This window comes from Sander vitreus, chromosome 24 (assembly GCF_031162955.1).
Source record: "Sander vitreus isolate 19-12246 chromosome 24, sanVit1, whole genome shotgun sequence".
Classification (NCBI taxonomy): domain Eukaryota; kingdom Metazoa; phylum Chordata; class Actinopteri; order Perciformes; family Percidae; genus Sander; species Sander vitreus.
The window spans coordinates 3,710,001-3,731,684 of NC_135878.1; the positions used below are offsets into that span (position 1 = coordinate 3,710,001).

The 21,684-nt window shown below is 40.0% G+C and overlaps 3 protein-coding genes across 4 annotated transcripts in view; 1 reads left to right on the forward strand and 2 right to left on the reverse strand.

Moving 5' to 3' along the window:
* hpxb (hemopexin b) overlaps nucleotides 1-674 on the forward strand; it is a 5,319-nt gene extending 4,645 nt beyond the window's left edge. The window contains exons 8-10 of the mRNA XM_078243600.1: nucleotides 1-32; nucleotides 134-281; nucleotides 448-674. The exon at nucleotides 1-32 is cut by the window's left edge and continues 99 nt beyond it. Coding sequence (XP_078099726.1) covers nucleotides 1-32; nucleotides 134-281; nucleotides 448-674 — 407 coding nt within the window. The remainder of the gene's footprint in view (nucleotides 33-133; nucleotides 282-447) is intronic.
* An 8,265-nt stretch (nucleotides 675-8,939) lies between these two features.
* LOC144512714 (gap junction alpha-3 protein-like) lies at nucleotides 8,940-11,390 on the reverse strand. 2 transcript variants are annotated; one of them, XM_078243593.1, is made up of 4 exons: nucleotides 11,322-11,390; nucleotides 10,428-10,990; nucleotides 9,491-9,768; nucleotides 8,940-9,433 (listed from the first exon to the last, which is right to left on the reverse strand). In XM_078243593.1, exons 1-4 carry the CDS (start codon nucleotides 11,388-11,390, stop codon nucleotides 8,940-8,942), a joined length of 1,404 nt encoding a protein of 467 aa, XP_078099719.1. The 2 variants fall into 2 exon arrangements, with proteins under 2 accessions (XP_078099719.1, XP_078099718.1); XM_078243592.1 differs by having other exon boundaries at nucleotides 8,940-9,768.
* A 3,940-nt stretch (nucleotides 11,391-15,330) lies between these two features.
* LOC144512713 (gap junction beta-2 protein-like) lies at nucleotides 15,331-19,604 on the reverse strand. The gene is made up of 6 exons (XM_078243591.1): nucleotides 19,490-19,604; nucleotides 18,198-18,369; nucleotides 17,859-18,011; nucleotides 16,887-17,035; nucleotides 16,575-16,781; nucleotides 15,331-16,452 (listed from the first exon to the last, which is right to left on the reverse strand). The coding sequence occupies exons 2-6, from the start codon at nucleotides 18,366-18,368 to the stop codon at nucleotides 16,356-16,358; spliced, it is 777 nt and encodes a 258-aa protein (XP_078099717.1). The 5' UTR covers nucleotide 18,369; nucleotides 19,490-19,604; the 3' UTR covers nucleotides 15,331-16,355.
* Nucleotides 19,605-21,684: the final 2,080 nt, after the last annotated feature.

A 21,684-nucleotide genomic window follows, 5' to 3' on the forward strand; every position in this document is an offset into this window, starting at 1 on the left:
TTTTCTACACTAACAAAATCTACTTGATTAAGGTAGACCTTGAAGTAACCAGTAAAAAATCTTGAAAAACCACAACCCATCTATCTATCTGTGTTGAAGTTAAATACCTCTTCTTCTGCCAAACACTGTGTAGGGTGATCAGGTTTACATCTATAAAACAGCTGCTCACTACACCCTGATTGCAGGCTACCCTAAAACCCTGAAGGAGGAGCTAGGCATTGAAGGACATGTGGATGCTGCTTTTGTCTGTCCCAATGAACATACAGTTCATGTAATCCAAGGTAAGATTATGGAGTGCTTTTTCCTCAATTTTTGGGTTGAACTTGTTTTGACTATTAACAAAACTCGAAATATAGCTAGGCAGAAAAAGTTTGATGAAAATAAAAATAGGCCTAGTATATATATTGTCTTATGTGCAAACATCTTTACACACGTTTCTTCCAACAGGACAGAAAATGCACGCCGTTGACCTTAGCGCCACACCCAGGGCCGTGACCCAGGTTCTGCCCATGCCCTTGTCCGACATCGATGCAGCTAGGTGCAGTGCAAAAGGAATTAATGTGTTTAAGGGCTCGCAGTATTACAACTATGAAAGCCCCACGATACTGGCTTTAAGCAGAATCGCCCCTTTGCCTCAGAATATTACCAAAGCAATGATAGGATGTGAGGAATAGGAGTCAGGGATGACTTCCCAGTCATCTGCTTATTAGTGCATCAAACTCTTCATTCTCCTCCTCCACACCAAAGAAAATAAGTGACATCTATCACTATCTTTACAAGCAGGCTGGTGGTATGGAATCAAAAATCACTTTTTGAATGGAGAGTAAATTAATACATATGTAAGATTTTTTGAAAAAAACCTCCTCCCATGCATGGTGGAGTTTGAGTTGTTGATGAATAAAATGTTGAAAACTACACACTGGAGTGTAAGTCATTCTGTCAATTTCAGTGATTATTATGTCAACAATTTATGATGTCTTTATTATAAAAAGAAAATGTATTATTGGTTTGATATTTTCAAGTTGCAGATGTGAAACTGAGACTGAACAATTAGGAAGAACAAAATCCAAAAGAAACGTTTTAAGTGATGACAGAGTTTGGCCACTAGAGGACCTACTGTACAAATGAATGTGTTTCACCAGAGTCATGAGGTGATCAGATTCACTGTTAACCTGAATCAGCTTCAGTAACAGAGTCTTGACGCAGACATAGACTCAATCAATGTATGAAGAAGAAGGCATTTTTTCTTACACATGCCGATTGTGACTGTTTTACCTAAATATTTCCAGGTTGCAAAACTATCTGTATATCTAAACCCTAATGGGACACTTCCCCTGATGTCACACTAAAAGGGCACTGTTTGGGTGTAGTCTAAATGCCTATTTTGTAAGTGCACATTTGTAAAGAGACAGACGTATGTCCAGCCACAATGTTAGGCAGCTGTTCCCCTGTAGTATCTATCAATTTGTTTCTAGCAACAAGTTGCAGGTGTAGTAAAATGTGTGCAGGCAGGTGTGAAGCTCTACATCAATGGCCTCAATTTAGAGAAATTGCTTGTGGCCAAAAATTTATTTTGTTGCAATAAGGCTGGATCAGAAAACCAACTTAACACAGACATGCTTCCTTCAGCTATCATGGTTGATCTTGATAGTGCTGCGTAAACCATAACAGGCTTCATAGTCGAGCAGACTGAGAGTGGAACACTTGTCCAGCTGAGCAACCACAGAATCCCAGATACATTTGCTCCCAATCAAAACCAACCAAACATTTCTTGATGTTTCCACCAAGACGATAAAGTTAAACATTTCCATGTTCTTTATTAATATTATTATTATTGCAGCTTTCATTTTCATTCATTTATTGTTTTGAACCAAACAAGCATTCAACAATGGGGCTCATTTTTTATTTATTTTTTATCTATTTTTATTGTTAGTTTTTAATAGATATCCTCTGCATTTTTGTCCTTGGTCTTTATATTCCGTCAAAAAGAAAGAAACAATAATTCTAAATCTAATGTCTATGTAGTTCATGTTCATGTTCATTTTCGTAATCTCTGCAACATCAAAGTCAAGCTTTTCATTTCAACCATTCACAAGTCAAAATGTTTAAGGCCAAGATGTCTAAAGATGGTGGTTATTTGATTTAGGAGTCCTGTTCTCTGTTATTATTTAAATGTACAGTATTTACACAAACGGTTCATGCTCATGTTGGACCATATGGACATGTACGCAGCAGCCTGTAAGAGTCCAGAGGTCGGGACGGCATTAGCAGGCATTCAAGGCCTTTTCACTCCCTGGGAGAGGTTTTTGTTCAGCCAAAATCCCTGGGACTTTCAGCAAGCATAAAGGAAGTGCTGGCCTCAGCACAGCTTAATGGGCAAGGCCATGAGGACACACACACACACACACACACACACACACACACACACACACACAAACACAGGCACGCACATAGAAACACCACCACACATACACACAAAAGCATAGCAGACAGTACAGTGTTTTCATAGCACACACATACAGCTGCCAGCTATCAAGTAATATTGATAAGTGGAGCTGCACTTTAAAATGCAATATATTAAACATGCATTCTTTTATTGATTTCTTTTCATTTTGCTAACAAATTGACATTAGCCTAAGGTAGGCATTAGAAAAAAAATAAGGTGTCCAAAATGAAAAGGATTTATCCTCTGCAGAGCATGAATCCGATCAATAAATTAAATTCCTATGGGCATATTAGAATTTGATATTTCTCATGGACAAGAATTAATTTTGGCTGAACAGTGGCACTACAGGAAAGGGCACAGGGTCACCAAAAACATTCATTCTCTGGGGACCATGAAAATCTACAGAAATCCAGTCATGTTTTTTTCAGTATCTTGATTTAAGATGGAACTAATGTTGAATAAACAGACATTGTCATGTTTAGGCACTATCGATCTTGTATTTTTGCCCCACTAGCACAGCAGGCTGTTCTCATTTACTGTTCGCACTTATACTTAATAAAATAAATGCACTTTTGAATTTGTATATAACCCACGTAATCGTGAGCCAGGACATGCAGGGCTGCCTCGGAGGAAAACAGGCGACGTAAAGAGACACAATTTCCACGCTGGAAGGAGGTTTTGAATCAATGGATGGGTCAAATAAACACAGAACTTTTACCCAGGAGACCTCTGTTTGTATCCTGTGTGAAAGCAAAAATCAATATGGACTTATTTTAACTTTGTGTTGCCTAAGTTATGTACTTAACTAATACCACGTACATACGTTTTGTAACAAACGTATTCATTTGAACCCAAACCACCTGCACAGGTTCTGCACTGCAGTAGCTAGGGCAGGCGCGCTGATCGCTCGTGTTGCTGGGCGTTTGTAGAATAACGCACGAAAAAGTGTGCAAAACATTTCGTAAGATATCACACGAACGTAGCATGATGATACGTTGATCGCAGCTCAGTGATAAAAGTGGCAAATTTAACACTTGAAATTCTTAGTTATTTTTTTTTAATTCTGGGGTCCTTGATTTCAGACAAAAGAAGGAAAAAAGAGGGAGAGAATCCAAAAAGAAAACATGAACCATGACAGAAAACAGGTATGGTACAAAAAGTTTATTCAGTAACAGTTCTGTAAACATCTGAGGTAAATGAACATTTACATCAACATGTTCTTTAACAAAAGGTTTAGACGCAAGGCACTTCTCTTCAAAGACAGTCGTTTTACAACGGGAGTAATAGCAGGGGTTGTTCTTCATTTCTAACACGCGGGAGTCTGTGTCCCTGCATAGGGGCGCCATGAAAATCCCATCACACAACCTCTGTTTTCCATCGCAGGATTTTTATTCCATGGTGTAAAAGTTGGAATAGCCAAAAGTCTCTCAATCAATATTTCAGGACAAAAAAAGAACAGTCACTTTAGATTAATTTCTTGTCCATTCCAAGTCTAATGTCATAGTGTTATTTCCATAAATAAACAAAAACGTGTTAATATCCCTCCTCCAAGGACACACTTTTTCTCTTCTATTTATAATATCTTCATAACCTCATAACAGTGGTCTATAACTATCTAATTGTGCAAATCTGTATCTACATATCCAAAGTACTATGAACAGCTTGGAACAACAAGGCTATGAAAACATTTCAGCAATTGAAATTAGTCAAATGAACCTTGTTCTCTTTTAGAGAACAAGATCAACATAATATATTTTTAAGTTTAAGTGTCCTTTCCCAGATTCATGAAAGGCTTGGTAAACTGATCTTGTGGTTGGATTCATGATTTTTAGGTTCAGGGGTGAGGTTCCCAAGCATAGCTCTTTAGAAATTCCATCACTGTATTGCGATATCTTTGGCACAAATATCTTTGGTTAAATCTTACACATCACAGCTAATAACTTATTTCCTAAAAATAGATTGTGTTCTTCAGCTGCCATAGTGTGCTGAAGTTGTTTATTGGCACCTAAGTTTGATCAGAGAAATGTAAACATTAGACAGTCAGCAAACAGCTTAGATTCAGTCTATGGTTCATCCTTTCTTTAGAACATTTGTTGTACTAAAAATGTACCAACATTTCAATTTAAGTGCTTTTTTTACTGCATCTTGCCTCTCATGTGTCACCTCATGTTACATTTGGTTTATAAAAGTGAAATGGTTGCATTCATGGCAAGTTAGAAATAATACATTTTCAAATTAAAAGTTCTAAAAATGCCCTTTGACACACTACCGATCTCTGTGCTAAAAGCCCTGTAATCACAAACCTTATGTTCATACTCAAATTAAAGCGTAGCTTCATAGCACAACTGAGATGAGGACCACACAGTGATCAAATGTGACAGACATCTTTCACAGCAGACATTTTGTCAGCGCAGGAAAGCACAGGGGGAACAAATACCATTAACGATGGCTCTATTTCATTTGAGTATTTCAATTAGCCATGACAGTGAGTCACACAATGCATGTCCCTGGGACTGGAACACCTGAATAAAATGCAATAATTAAAGCCGGAGTAGGCAGTTTTTTTATGGCCTCATTGGGCAAATATTCCACAATACCCTTTCAGCATATTGTTATTTGAGTACTCTGAAGGACTTCTGAACCTCCTCTTGGCTCTGTTTTCAGGCTTTAGAAATGACGTTGTCATAGGAAACAGTTTGGAAAAGGGCAGGTACTTTCAAAAAATATCTGGCAGGTGATTGGATGAAACATCTGTCAATCAAACTCTTGCCAAAGCCAGTCCAGAGAAAAGCGAATATATCTTTTCCATCGAGAAAAGCCTTCAGTGCCGTTCTTTGCTCTTCTTTCAATGACTAAATACTCTCCAGTTCTGATAGAACTGATGCTATTGCAGCAGCTATGCTAACCTCTTTAAGAGCAACCAATGTTGTTTTGAACAAACAGCCACCTCTCCGTGTAGTCGGGTAAACTAAACCACGCCCGTAGCTGCCAGTAGCTCCTCACAGGACGCTGATTGGTCCAAACCGGACACAAACACATTACTTGAAACCTGACAAGATTAATTTTTCTGCCCAATAAAAGGAAGACGGACAGGGGTGTAGAGCTGCCGGAGCGCACCGGAAAGTTGTCATATTGACATTTAAGGTGTTTTGATTGATTCACGACGTCAACTGCAAATGCATTGAGTAACATGCAGGAAAACAATTCCACCTTAAATCATTTATTTCAGCGGCACAATGAATGAAATTATTTATTTTTTCTCAGTAATGGGCTACAATAACACTATAGAGAGTCTAAAAGAGAGTCTGACAATAAACACTAAGACGTGTCAACGTGCGAAGCGTTTCAGAGCTCGAGAGACAGTGTTGCTTATAGTTTAGCCTTCTGCTAACCGTAGCCAAAGGTTTATGGCTGTGGCTAATTCAAGTTTTTATTAATGTAGCTAGCTAGAGCCTCAAATCACAGTATCACCAAAGGGCTTTACAAAGAAAACAGGATGGGAATTCTCATAGAATTGCCGCTATATAACAACATCGGGATCATAATCACGCTCGGGATGGTTGAAATGAATGACTCGTACTCATACTGTATGAAGGGAGGGGCTGAGGACAGAGAGGGGAGAGCTGTTAAATAATGCCGTTTTGCAGCCTGGACCTGTTAATTGCTTACTTAATGCAAAAAGCTTAAATATGTAACTTTTTGCTTGTTGTCTAAAACATTGAGGAGACACTTAGCTTTGCTAAGCATAAAGACGTTGAGGATACCAGTTTTGACAATGTGCAATAATTAACTTAGTTAATAATGTGTAATAAACATACAATATGCAATCAACATTAGCAATTTAGAAGTTAGCGTCAATGCTAATTCTGAGCTTAATGTACTTAGGCCATGGCTATTATACTCAAATGTTTTAACTAATTATTGAGCTCATACACATGTTCCAAGTTGCCATGAATGCAGATGAGCAGCATTCCCAGTATATTGATTTATTTGTACGATATGTGACCATTTTAGAGTCAAACATTAATCGAGGCACTCTAAGATCTGACTCATGCAGCATGATAGTCTTTTTCTGAGGAGAATGAACCCAGGATAATGTCACGGGTTAGTTACCTGATGGTACAACATTTGACCAGACCTGGACAAGACTACAAAAACAATGAAGACTGTGAGATGTGGTGGAAAGCTTCAGAAAAAGTGAATAAGTGGACCTTGAGTAAAGATTATTTTATCTACAAACTACAAAAACAACATTTTGTTTATATCGAAATGTAAACATATTAAATCAGACTTTTCTTTACTTTCATTTGGTTATTTTGGTTATGTGTTCAAATGCTACTTCAGGCACATGTGATGTAATCTAGCACTTTTCTAGTAGTCTAGTAGTACTATTTCAAGTATAATCAACTAATATTCTGCTCAGAGAGAAACACAAAGATATACAAACCCAAAACGCGGTTCGCCCCAAACCACTCTCCTTTGTTGACTTGCTAATAATGTGCATTTTTATTCCTGAATGAAAACATTAATAATTTGATTTGATAAATTAAAGCTGTTGGGAAGTGAATTTATATCAGCCATTTTCTGTATTTGGCAGGAATTAATGAGAAGAACAGGAAAAATGAACATTCCTATGTGGGATGTCTGTTAAGAACTGACAAAGAAATAAAAGTTAGCACTTTTTTTGTTGATCATATTGCTTTCTTTTTGTTCAAAAAATCTAAAAAGCTACTGTGTAATCTACAGCTAGTCTAGAAAATTAACTTAGAGTCCGCCTATACAGAACAGCTAGGGGGAACTCGACAGTTCTGTAACACACTGCAAACACAAGCATCAGAAAGAAGGGGTACTGATTTTTATGCTCTGTTCAAGCTGCAGAGCTTAACATTGCTTTAAATGTTGTTTAAGCACTTGATTGTGTACTATTATTATTTTAAATTCCCTAAAGTCTTCTAACATTGGATTTTTTTAATTTATTTTTTTGCATAAAGTGACCTGTGGAGCCAATGTCAGAAAACGCTAAAGCACTTTTGATTTTCTAGGTAAAAGTCGCTATAAATTGCAGCTTGACCAGAAACTAACTTTTTCTTAAATGTAGGTAGTTCTGTATAACATCCTGTGGTGCCTATCAATACTATTAATCATGATATATTTACATATTTATATACTTTATATAGTTTACCCTGATGTAACTGCAGAGATGTCATTTTTGTAAACACTGAAACAAGATTAAGGTACCCAAACACACACACACACACACACACACACACACACACACACACACACACACACACACACACACACACACACAGAGCCTGTGAAGCCTAAGGACTATGTCTCAGGGTGGGACTGCTTTATCGCTCTCTTCCCGCTCTGTCCTAACGTCAGTGCATCCCTCTCTTCATTGAAACTACAGGCTGGGTGAGCGCCGCGCACACAGACAGACAAATACAACACACTGGACTGTTCAGCTCCATCATCACGTCACAAGAGAAATAAAAATAAAGAAACAAAAGTGCAAACCTCTCCTCTGATGTCTTCCAGCAAAGAAATGAAAGACAGATGAAAATAAAAGAATATGGCATTGCTGCCTCTACGCTCCCAAACTCATTAGTTAGTCCAATCATAGTAATCATCATCATCATCATTATCATCATCATCATCATCATCATCATCATCATCACTATAACCTTTACGTATTTGTGTCTGTGCTGGCTATATGTGTGTGTGTGTGTGTGTGTGTGTGTGTGTGTGTGTGTGTGTGTGTGTGTGTGTGTGTGTGTGTAAGTATGTGTATGTAAGTGTTTGTGATTCCCATTTCATGGGCCTTTATACCTCCCCTGTCCAACCTCTCCAAAGAAATGTGAGAGTAGGGCCAGTACAGTAAGTGGCAGCCATTTTGGCGCTTAATTTCTCTCTTTGTACCAAGCAACTAATCATTAAAAAACTAATGTAGATACTGTAATCTACTCTTTGGCAGCCATGTTTGAGATCATCCGCTCATTGTATTGTTTGAAGGAATAGTTACATTTTAGAAAATATGGTAAGTCACGATTTTACCGAGAGTTGGATAGGAAGATTGATACCACTCTCATGTCTGTGCGCTAACTATGGAGCTAGAGCCGACTCCGATATGACTCCAGATGTGTTGCCAGGAGATTTCTGCAAAGCCCCTATGAGCTGATGTCTTACAAGTTGTGAAGCTCATGTCTGGCCAAACTCCCTACTTCTAGTTCATAATTCTGAGATTAAAATAAGCAGCCACCTCCAGCTGAATGTGGTAGTGTTTTGCACGTCTTCCATGCAAGCATGTCTTTTGCTGGAGGGCATGCTTGTGTGTGGTTTTATGCTGTTGTGCATATGTGAAAAAAATTGCTCATGTAGATTTTCTGTGTACACAGCATGCATGCATGGTTGTGTAAATGTGTGTGTGTGTGTGTGTGTGTGTGTGTGTGTGTGTGTGTGTGTGTGTGTGTGTGTGTGTGTGTTTTAGCTACACTGCCAGGTCATCGGGGCGAGCTCGGACGCCGCTGCTCTTGCTGGCCCGACTTGGCTTCCGGATGTCTCTCGCAGCAGCAGCAGGAGGCTGATGCATCTCCGCCCGGGTAACCACGGTGAAGTCGTCATGTGGGACCATACAAGGTGATGTGTTTTCCTCATCCACCGCTGCCTCCGCCGGTGCGAGGGTAGAGAGAGGGGTATGACGAGGAAGTGTAGGAAATGTGGAGTGTTGCTCCCCTTGAGGAAGCGGTGGGATGGTTTCCTCATGAGGAGAGGAAGAGGAGGAGGTGGGAAGAGAGGGAAGAGGAGGAGGGTAGGAGGAGGAAGAGGAGGAGGAGTTTTTTCCTTCCAGATTGTGGAGCTCCAGTGCCATGTTGCTCCAGTTCTGCTCCATCGCCATCAGCTGCCCGTGGCTCCCAACACGCACTTTCTCACCATAAAAAGAAGTGGGTTGGGCCTCCAAAAGGAAGTCGTCTGCATGGAACGCTGAGCCGTCCATCTTGTGTGTGGCGAGCACAGAGGCAGGAGAGGCTTTGGTTGGACCGTAGGCTCCTCCCTCTGCTGCTCCACCCGACACGTTCACGCTGGCATACGCCGGCAAACAGTCGAGCACTGACGCAGAGGTCTGCTCAGGAATCGTCTCTGCGTCTCCAGGCTCGTCTCCGCCTGGCAGCAGCGACTCACTGTCACGTACAAACTCATTGCTGACCCCCTGCTTGACTTTCTTCCAGCCCAGGTGGTAGATCTCCAGCAAGTTGAGGACCAGAGAGACACAGGCAACCACCAGCATGAAGATGATGAAGATCGTCTTTTCAGTGGGCCTGCGACAGAAGACGAACAAAATCAAAATTAATTCACAAATGTATTCATAGAAAATGTGTCAAGAAATAGTATAACAAAGGAAATATTACATAATTTTACAGACATCATTTTTGATATTCATGTTAAAAAGTAATCCACAAGGAATGTGCACTTGCATGTATTAACTGCCCAGCGTCCCTTATTCATCATTCTTATAATACTAACTAGCTAAATAGCTTACTGCCAAACTAGCTCTGCACTGGAATGAATAGTGCATATACAAGATCCTTTTTACAAATTCTTGTTTTAAAATGATACAGCTGGAGACATTCATTTTTTAACAAACTCATAGAGCTCATGTTAGCTCAATTAGCTAGAAAGCTAGAGCTGATGAAATGTACAGTTGTCATTTAAGCTGGCAAGATTGACGTTTGTCAGCTTGAAATCAAAAGCCTGATTTTGTCTACTTCTGTGTGAAATCGAGGACCGATTGTTTCAAACGTTCCAAAGGATTTTCGAGAGGTAAATCTGTAGCAACAGTAACTAAGGGGGACGGGACTTAGCCAATGGTCAATTCAAGTAAATGTATGGAGTAATATGAAAACCTTTCGGTGGAGTGGAAAAGTTGGTTCTGAATTGCAAATGAACAAACACACAAACATAAATCCTACTCTCTAACCTGGAGATGAAGCAGTCCACAGTATTGGGGCAGGGCCAGCGGCCACATTTATAGAGCGGCCTCAGGTGGAAGCCGTAGAGGAAGTACTGTCCCAGGATGAAGCCCACCTCAAACAGAGTTTTGAAGATGATGTTGAAGATGTAGGTCCTCAACAACGCCCCGCGGATCCGGATCTTCCCATGCTCATCACGAATTGGTGGCTTCTCCTTCTTCCCACCTCCTCCTCTTCCTCCATCACCGACTCCGTTGTGATAGAGAGGGTCGTGGTCCTCCTGTTGCCGTGCGGCCTTCCTGAGCTCCTCCTCCCTTTCCCTCCTCTTCTCCTCCATGCGGACAATGTGCAGCACATGGCCCAAGTAGATGAGAGTGGGCGTAGAGACAAAGATGATCTGCAGCACCCAGAAGCGGATGTGGGAGATGGGGAAGGCCTCGTCGTAGCAGACGTTCTCGCAACCGGGCTGCTGCGTGTTACAAGTAAAGTCAGACTGCTCATCACCCCAAACCTCTTCAGCTGCTGCGCCCAGCACCAAGATACGGAAGATGAAGAGGACGGTCAGCCAAACCTGGGGAGGAAGGATGGAAGGATTAAAAAACAGAGATAGATGGAGAAGGTCAGATATTTTAAGCATATCTGGGCATGCCTGGTATGGTTAAAGTTAAGGAATAAGGTGTCTCCACAGTGTCACAGGTCACCCTTACAGTAAACTGACGAAAAGGAAAAAGAAAAAACTGCTTTGCTTGCCCCTGTTGCCCAATGAGATCTTTGAAACGGACCGAGCAGCATGGTCAAATATTCTAAATGGTGGGTATTTAGGGCTTTTGTGAGAAGAAGGGGGTAAACTTAATGTGATATCATTTTATATTTATCAAGGTAATCAATAGTCAAACAGTCACCTTTCCAATTACAGTGGAGTGTTCTTGAGCATTCTCCAGCAGCCGCCCTAGAAAGCTCCAGTCCCCCATGCTTCACTCGATTTTCTAGCCTGGGGAGGAAAACAACAGTCTGTGGTGAAGAACACATGAAGCCCTAGTGAGGAGAGGCAAAACCAGAGGAGAAGCAGGAGATAGAGAAGAGGGCAGAAGGACTGTCTGGAGACCAGAGATGAACAGACATACACAGAAGGTAGACGGAATGAAAATGTGTTCCATATTTTTCCTCATGAAAAGACCAAAACCAATGCATTAGTTTGTCTCTCAATACTTTTCAACTTCTCTACTCTGTCTGTGTCACTCTGCCCCGAGCCCAGCGGTCCCTACTGAAGATTTCAAAAATGTTTTTTTACTGTTAAAAAAGGCTCAGTCATTTTGTTGGGCAGCTGGGCACTGTAGTTTTTAGCAAATATCTCTCAAACGAGAATAAAAAAATGCATTTGTTTGGAACTATTTTCAGCGGTGGACTAATACACATTTGGGGTACTGGTACTTATTACAGCACCAGAATGGGATTGACTCAAAATAAACTAAAGTGCCATGTTCATTGTTGGTTGATGATAGGTCCCTATTTACCGAAAAGCAACAATAGTTAACAACAAACCCTTTCAGTACTACAACAGACCAGGATACAATTTAAATGTCTATTCCAGGTTTTGAGGTCAGACAACAAAAAAGTGTCATGATAAGAAAAGGGAATGCAGACTTACTAAAATATTGTTGTATTGTCAGTGATAAATCCATCGACCAGAGATCAGAAGAAAAACTATATCTGGAAAAGAGAGACAAAATGTAACTTTATACGTCATTTTTCAAATAGAAATCACACAGAATTCTCATTTACTGTCACATTTCACATACATTGACTAAACCTTGCTCTTTTTAAGCCACTAAAATAATATTGAAACCAGAGAGAATCAAAATTTGAGATCTGCATGTAGTCAATTTATCTTACCATACAACCAAATACCATATCGACTTATGTTTAGTGACTCCAGTCGACTAAAATTAAGACTGCACTAAAATCTGCATGCATTCATGCATCATAAAATATAGGGAGGACAAAATGGTTGTGGGGCTTTTCTGAGGAAGTTGACCTACAGAACATACCTATAAAGACAGAATAAAACTGTATCCATACGCGCACATCTGTATGTCACTCTCTGCAAATGTATGTGTATTTATGCATGTAACGAAAATTGGTATGTGCATGCCTCTCTTACTTTGTCCACATTTACATTTGCTTGCAAACGTGCATGTATTTGTGTGTACTTGTCTATGTGTGAGTGTGTGTGTGTGTGTGTGTGTGTGTGTGTGTGTGTGTGTGTGTGTGTGTGTGTGTGTGTGTGTGTGTGTGTGTGTGTATCGCAGAGCTGGCTGGCTAGTAGACAATGGCTGGCCATCTGTGGGAAGTGAATGAGTGGATAACAGGTTGTCCCAGTTGAATGCTGGACTCATCACATCCCAGGAATGCTGAGGAGGGCAAATGTTTGCCTGGGATCGACTGATATGTACAGACATGCAAATACACACACACACACACACACACACACACACACACACAAAGTTACAGTATCACACACTACTCTACTGCTGATGTGAAGCCATTGACAACTTATTTTATTTCTAATATGAAAGTCAAAACCCAAGACTTCTATCTAGATTATCCTCACAAGAAGTAAATCAGCAGTCTGAAAAAGCACTGAAAATCCATAAAGGAAATGTAATAGTCTTAATGAAGTTCTATTCTGTTACACTGTCCCTTTGATACAATAAAAGTTTCAAAAAAAAAGTTCCAAAATCCACCTTCACAAATTTGTATATCTCTGTTAAATTAAAGTCCACAAACATTCAGTGACTTTTCCGAACCCTACAGCTGAATGAAAAGAGAATAATATTCTCATAGACTAATTACTGTAATTGTCACTGTGACACCAATATACCAGAGGCATGTGTACATGTACATGATGTGTTGACGTGATGAAATACCATCTGTCAAGACAGACAATAGAGAAGCTGCCAGATGGACATTGTCCTGACTGGTGTGTGCTTTTGATGGATCAGAGGTCTTTGTGCTAAAACAGCCCAAACTGTTAACTCTTGGCCTTCCGCTTGCACCCTGAAAACCTTTTTAAGATATGCAGACAGTGGCAATGTTCACACGAAAGACAATTCTGTTTGTTACCCAGTTAATCAAGTAGCCTGATTTTGGTTAGATGCACATCCATAAACATTATAAATCAGATAGATTAACTTGTACACTTACTTCTGGGCAATACTTGGGTTACTGCATAAACAATATTCTTAAAGAAATTATACTACAGACTGATCCACTGAGCAACAACAGCTTAGAGTCACCCAGTGTGCAAGGATACACAGAAAGTGCACATAGAGTAGTGTGTAAAAGTGCATACAATGCCTAATGGTAAATAAAGGTGCATGAAGTGTGTAAAAGTGTAAAATAATATTTTGGTAACAATGCATAAATGTGTATAAGGGTGCATAAAGTGGCACAAGTGTGATGCAATGATTAAAGAGAATGAATTAGTATGAAGATATGTAAAGGTGGATAACAATGTGCAATACCACAACTGTAAATAAAGATGCTACATGTATGTAAAAGTGCATACCAGTGTGAAAAAGGGCATTTACAGATTTATAAATGTAGATAAAGATGTACGAGGGCACACCCGAATGGAAAGAGTCCAACAGGGTGTCCAAGTCTTGAGCCCCAAGAAAGTAGCATCCATTGTAAAAGCATCCCAGAATAAACTATAGAATATAAAAATCGTCGGTTTAACAAGAAACATTAGTTGTCCATTAGGAACACTGCTATTAAGTAGGTTGCGTACATATTCAAAATACAGTATTATACTAAAAAATAATAAAATTAGAAATTCTGTACTATATATTCTACCTTCCGTTTTATAAATACAAAATTGTAAAAAAAAAAATGTTTGAATAACTGCAATAATGACTAAAAAGTTGCTCTTATACACTTAATGAGCCGCCTTAAGCGAATAGGATGGCTGGCAATGGGGAGAGAAGCATTTAAGGCTAATTGACATTGTAAAACACATCCTAATTTACCGTCCAGGTCCAGGTTTGATGTATCTTTAATGATAATAGTAATTGTGATATCCAAAAGTCTTAAATCTCAGCAACAAATTAATTTGAAGAATTCTATGTTCCGTTTTACCAGAAACGTATTCTACATTTAATTCATTAAATAAATTGTCTTCCTGTCTGCCGTCTTTCCCACAGGGAATTGAACGCAGCATGAGAGGTGCTCATAATCCAGCAGGTGGAAGGATGATAATCCCTCCTCTTCCCTCCCACTCCAACCAACACCATCACTCCAGCATCTACCTGCTTACCGCTCTCCTCTGAAACACGTCTCCTTCCCGGCAGCGCGCTTCTTCCTTCACTTCTTTCCTTCTTCTTTCTTTTACTCCCACGGGTGGGCTCGAGGCGACCAAGAGAGGAGTAGGTGAGATTAGTGGGAGGGAGAGAGACACGGAGAGAATTACAGAGAGAGAGAGAGAGAGAGAGAGAGAGAGAGAGAGAGAGAAAAAAAGACGCGAGGCTAGTCTAGTCTAAAAAAAAAAGGGCGCGTGTGGAACCTGTCTCGCGAAGGCGAAGCGCAGTGGCTGCGTCCCGCGTGGCCAAGGCCATCCGCCACTGTCACACATTGGTGTCCCCGTGCATGGGGCGCACGAGGGGGGTGGTGGGGGGGAAGGTATGTGCTTGTTTGCGCGCGCGAGTGTGTGTGTATGTGGATATATGGCAGGGGGCAGAGGCGACTCCATCACATCACTGACAAGCCTAATTTAAAACTGTTTAAAACTACTATTACTGTCGACTACTACTACTACTACTACTACTACTACTTTAAACAAGAAAAAAAGGATTTTCGCTGAGAATACATGTTTTTTTATTTAAAGATTAGTATTAGCCTTATTACTGCTATAGTTGTAGGCTATAAGTGGCAAAGCTATTAGTAGCCTGGTTGTTCTATATAGCGTAGTTCTTCTAGTTACATAATAGCAGTAGTTGGTTAGAAATACCTCATAATTAGCAGAGGCCCAATATCGTTGTACCAGAAATATGCGATATAGGTAAAAATGATGAAAATGAACAAAAACATGGCATTCAACGAAATACAAATGAATGATGAAGGATTTGCATAGCATTCAAGTTAACGTACTTGTTATGTTATCTCCGCCAAACATTTCTGTAACTTTGTATTGTGTGAGTGTCTGTCCCTCAGAGCAGGGGAGGGAGGACCATGGACCTGTGAAAGGAGGTGCAGTCACTGCTGGCTACCAGCAGAGGTCAACAGAGGTTCATACAGTAAATCACTTGATGCATCAGTTGTAAATAAAAATACATGGTGTTCTGTTCACTCCGTTTCTTTCCGTTTCCTTTTGTCAAAACAGTATATAACCGTTTTTTATGCCTTGATGAATCACATGGTTTAATGTATTGTATGTTTCTTACTGTATGAGTGTATTTTCTGTGATGCAGGTGTATGTTTGAGATTGTACCTCCAAGTTATTTGCAACAAAGTTATCACAGTTAGTAAGTTTAGTTTTCCCAAACAAGAGCATTATTATTATTATTACTGTTATTATTTATATTATTATTTTCATGTAATTATTAACTCAAACTATTAGACTAACACACGATTGAGATGAAACTGTATTGGTAGATAAAGTAGGAATTGGTGGGTGCATTTATATTCAATGAACTGAAGTATTGTCAATCAAATACAATCTCAGACAATATCATGTAAAAAATACAGTTTTGAGTTGTTGACACTGATTCCATCCTCTCCACCCCGAGAATGTTACGTTAGGTATCATAGAAAATGTTCACTTTTTGAGTTGTATTTACACGTTTTGGGTCATTCACAGGTGTGCCACTTGTAATTATTCAGCTTTTAAGTCTTTGGAAAGTGTTTCTTCTGCATGTATTGTCCACCTTGTTGCTGCTTCCTCAGGTTGAGACAAATAACTTCTGGTTTGTCTTATTCTGCATCCTCTCTCTGCTGGATTTTCTGCATGTTTTCCTCTCCTTCTGACCATCGAGACTCCTGAGAAAGAAGAAGTTATACGTGGACTTAAGGACTTTCTGCATTTTGATAATCCAGATGAAGGATAAAGGACTCCAAATTTTAATTAATCACCTGACTGTCTGACTGATTAAAACCTCTACCTAGTGACAGCCTTGGCAACAAGATATGCAAGTTCAGCCATGTTAAGGACCATGCAGATAGAGGAGGCAGTGGCCATGAAAACAGTGAAGATGGTTTTCTCGGTGGGGCGTGAGATGAAGCAGTCCACCAGGTTTGGACACGGCCACTGATCACACTGCACCAGCCGTGGCATCTGGAAGCCATCGTATACCACGTATAGAGCATACCTGGAGAGACAAAGACACATACTGTGTGGAGATAGGCAGCATGGTATGATTATACCAAAGCAGCAATATGGCAGACACACATCAAATCAGAGTTGCAGTTCATACATGAAGCCTCCTTCAAACAGTAGCCTGAACACCAGGCTGCAGGCATACGTCCACCAGAGGGCACCAGCTATAGGGAGTCTCCGTCTCTTCAGAGTCTCCAAATCTTCATCGTGGTCTTTGTTGCTACGGAAACCAGCTCTACCAGAACCCTGTAACACAACATGACAAGATAAAACTAGAAAAGACACAATAACATGTATGATATAACAAGACAAGACATAACATGACACGGCATGACCAGAAAAGACATAAAGCATGGAGACATAAAACAAGCCATGACATGAAAAGATAACGCAAGCCATTACATGACAAGATATGACGGCATGACCAGAATAGACATGTTGCATAAAACAAGCCATGACATGACATGATAAAGTAAGACAAGCCATAACATGATAAAGCATGACATCACAAGATAAAGCAAAAGAAGACATGATAAACCATGACATGATATACTAAAGCATAACATGACAAAATACACGACATGACCAGAAAAGACATGAAGTATGAATAGATAAATAAAGCCATGACCTGACAAGAGAAGGCATGACAAGACTTGTTAAAGCAAGACAAGCCATGACATGATAAAGCATGACGTGATAAAGTAAAACATGACATGACAAGATAAAGCAAGACAAGCCATGACATCGTAAAGCATGACATGACAAGATAAAGCATGACATGACAAGATAAAGCATGACAATATTAAGCAAGACAAGTCATGACATGACAATGACATTATTGACAAAATAAAGCACAACATGACAAGAGAAAATAGCAAAGACAAGATGACAAGATAAAGCAAGACATGATAAAAGACATATGACGAACCAAGACTTTATATCACATGACATGACACAAGATAAAACATGACCAGAAAAGAGATTGCAGAACAAGACAAAACAAAACATGACAAGACAACCCATGACAGGACAAGACCAGGACGGCAGACAGATTAAACAGTACACACACCTGTAGGAGCCTCTTCTTATCGCTGTGGTTCCGATAGGCCACATACATTGCAACCAGGAGCGCCGGTGTGGAGACAAAGACAAGCTGAAGACACCATAGACGGATGTGGGAGACAGGGAAGAACTGATCATAGCAGACGTTTTCACAGCCCGGCTGAAAACAGAGACAGACATACAGATTGTTGCAACAGTGAAAACATAACACGTTAGATGCTTTATGTTGTATTTACACACAGGTAAATTACATCTTGATGACATGACATCCCATATACCAAGGGGACAAGACATGAAAATGGATATATCATATTTACATAATGCTTTTACTGACTGGGTGCCCTACCTGTAGTGTGTTACAAGTGAAGTCAGACTGCTCGTCCCCCCAGACGCTCTCAGCAGCAACAACCAGCACCATGACCCGGAAAATAAACAGCACCGAGAGCCAGACTTTACCCAGGCTGGTGGAGTGACGGTTTGCCCCGACTATCTGAGCGTACAGAACAGGCCAAGACATCCTGGGGAAACAGTCAGAAACATATCAATGAGAATACAATAATATGATAGCCTACTAGTTGCCAGTATAAAAGTGGATCTGTGTACCACGTTTGTTTTCTTTGAACTATACATCTGACAGCAACACAGATGGAAATTCAGAAGAAAGGCAGTGGCAAAAGATGAAAGCAGAGACAGGCGATGAAACAAAAGTGAAGTTTGAAATAAGAAGAGGATGAAAAGGAATGAAAGTGAGAGGAGGAGAGAAGGCTCAGTGCCAAATACATGTGAACTGATGAACCTCTCTGCCCACTGTGGACTTTTCTGAACTGAGCCCATTCAACTAAAAACACACTGAACACACTGTACAGACCCACACTACTACAGTCATCACTGAGCATCACCATTCAACCATTGATTGATTTATCAATTTAGGGATTGATTGTACTAATATATATAATATATGCATTAGTTTTTCTGAAAGCATACCTCATATTCTCAGAACTCTACACACAAATCCAAAAACACACACAAAAGGTAAAAACACAAAAAACTAACTAAATGAAACTCAAGTTTGGTTGGACTCTCTGCCCAGCCTGCCTCATTGTTAGACCAAAGTGGCCCAGATCTCTTTACAGATTATGGCTCATCTTGGTCTTGCTCCTCACTGTACTCACACTCCTCTTGCCTCTCTCCTATGTTGGCCAAAATAGAAGAGCTTTGGCCCTTTTATTGCTAAAGCTCGGATTGCTAATTGAACAATCGGGCAACGTGTTTGCCCATGTGAGGAGTCAGAGCAGATAGTAGGAAATTTAAGTTTGATATTTTGAATGGCAGTGTGTTGCATGTGAGCAAAATATATTTTGAGAAGACCGTGCTAAATGTAGAGAATTGTGTGTAGTGTTTTGAAAAAAAGTGAACAGCAATCTGAGTATAAAGTAGGAAATGTGCGCTTATATTTTAGTAGATTTGGTTGATGGGGTTGGTACATGAGTTACAGTGTATGTAAGTGTGTAAACAATTGGGAAAAACTGTAAGATTAATCCGTAATCCGTAATATATATATATATATATATATATATATATATATATATATATATATATATATATATATATCATAAAACTAAAAAGTACTTTTCTCACCTTGTGTCTGCAGTCAAGTTGTTTGCAGGAAAATATTCCACATCGTCCTTTCTAGCACAAAAACAAACAAGCAAACAGCTCACTATCACATCACAACTGGCATCACTAAATAGAAGTAAAACTGAATGGAATCTGGGTCTAATATACTGAGCAAAAGACAAACCTGCAGCTCCTCCTTCCTTTGCAAGAAATAAATGTCAAGTTAGCCAGAACAATATGAGATGATTTCCTATGGGGACTTTCAAAATAAAACCTCACAGTGACAAACCTGTTGCAATGTTTAGGAGCAAGTATACATGGAGATAATATTTATAGAGAAGTGTAGCAAACAAAACTGTAAAGTGATTTTGATTTGATTTCAATGCACAGTCACCGATAAACCACTAACTTATCAGTGACTGTGTGCATTGAACTTAAATACTGTGTTGGTAACTCTGAGTGATGTACAAAATATGAATTGCTTTTGTGAGAGTTTTAGTGAATTATGAAAACAGTAACGGGACAGGATGTTTTCAAATGTTACACAACTTAAAATTTTCACCATCTGTTGTTCTTACAGGGTGCATTGGAGTGTGTGTGTGTGTGTGTGTGTGTGTGTGTGTGTGTGTGTGTGTGTGTGTGTGTGTGTGTGTGTGTGTGTGTGTGCGTGTTCCTCTCTGTGACTGCTCTGTGACTGTAACAGGACACAGGTAGAGAATCAAAGTGACTTTTCAGGGCCCAACCATCACTTGGCAGCAATCAGCCTGCAGGACAGTGCAGCTCTGTGTGCTGCTAATGACTGACCGATGAGCTTTGCCCACTGTTTGTTGAAGTGTGGGAGCAAAACCAACTTCCTAAGTTTACACTGTGGATGCTCACAAAACTGAAATGAAAACTTTTCAGGAAAGTGTAACATATTCTGGATATTCTACAATGTTCGGATAGGTTTGTAGACATGGGTGTACAAGGATATGAGTGAAAAAGTATTCAGAATCTTGTTAGGGTTATCTTTTGATTACAAATTGGTATTCATTCTTATAAATAATGAAGCAAGAGTATTAGATATTGTATTTAGAGTCTCCTCTGCATGTAACATGACCCTGCAAAATGAGCTCCAATGATATTGAGGGGCAGGAAAACATCCAGGTTTGAGACAGAGAGGGCGTCTGTGATTCTAATGGAGTCATTATGGGAATAACAGCGACACTTATTCCTGATGCATATCAATGAATGGATATCAGTGTCAGGACCGGACTCAAAGACCCACTGTTTGATCTTTCAGTCGGACAGGGCTAAAGAAAAAAAAAAACAGAGGGAGAAAGGCTGGCGGATTGTTTCAAGCGCTCCATGCCATCCATTCTGATTAGAGGTGGTGGTGGTGGGGTGGGAGGGGGGTCAAAAGAAGTGGATGAGAAGGGAGAAAGAGGTAAAATAGAGCTGATTGTTACAGTAGTTCCTGACCAGCTAGCCAGCAGGAGAACAGAGGGGGCCAGTGTCAGGATACACACACAACCACACACTGTACGAACACACACTGTACAACACTCACATATATGTTACCCAGAAAGCTACACACGCGCGCGCGCGCGCACACACACACACACACACACACACACACACACACACACACACACACACACACACACACACACACACAGTCACTGTAATGAGCGAGGGGGAGAGCAGCATGTGACTGAATGGTCTCAGTTAAGTAGGTGGACTTGGTGGACTGATCCTGGCTCAGCCACTCTACTGTATGAAAGTCTGCGAGACGTCCTGATCATTTATGTAACTTGCAGATTTTTGTTTTCCCTTCATAACATTGAACAGGCTCTCTGCCAGATTCAGATTTCTTTAGGTGCTTTAAAACTAAAATAGTCTCATTGTTGTGATGTTTCCGCACTTGCTGAGATGCGATGAAGCTGTGATACTACATCATAATGAAAGGGTAGGCCATTTAAAAAGGAAATGGTATTAAACATGAACAGAATAAAATGCACTGGAAAGTCCTGTCCACCAGAACATTATGCAAGCAAAGATAAATCTCTTGCACAAAAACTTTAGACTTGGTTCTGATTTACGTCAGACTTGTAATTAAAGCAAAAACTTCATCATATTTTGTCATGCGCATAATGATGCATAGATACTCCGAAACAGTAGGGAGCGATAAAGTCGCTGGTTAGCTAAAATGACACCGGAAACGGCTTTGAATTCGT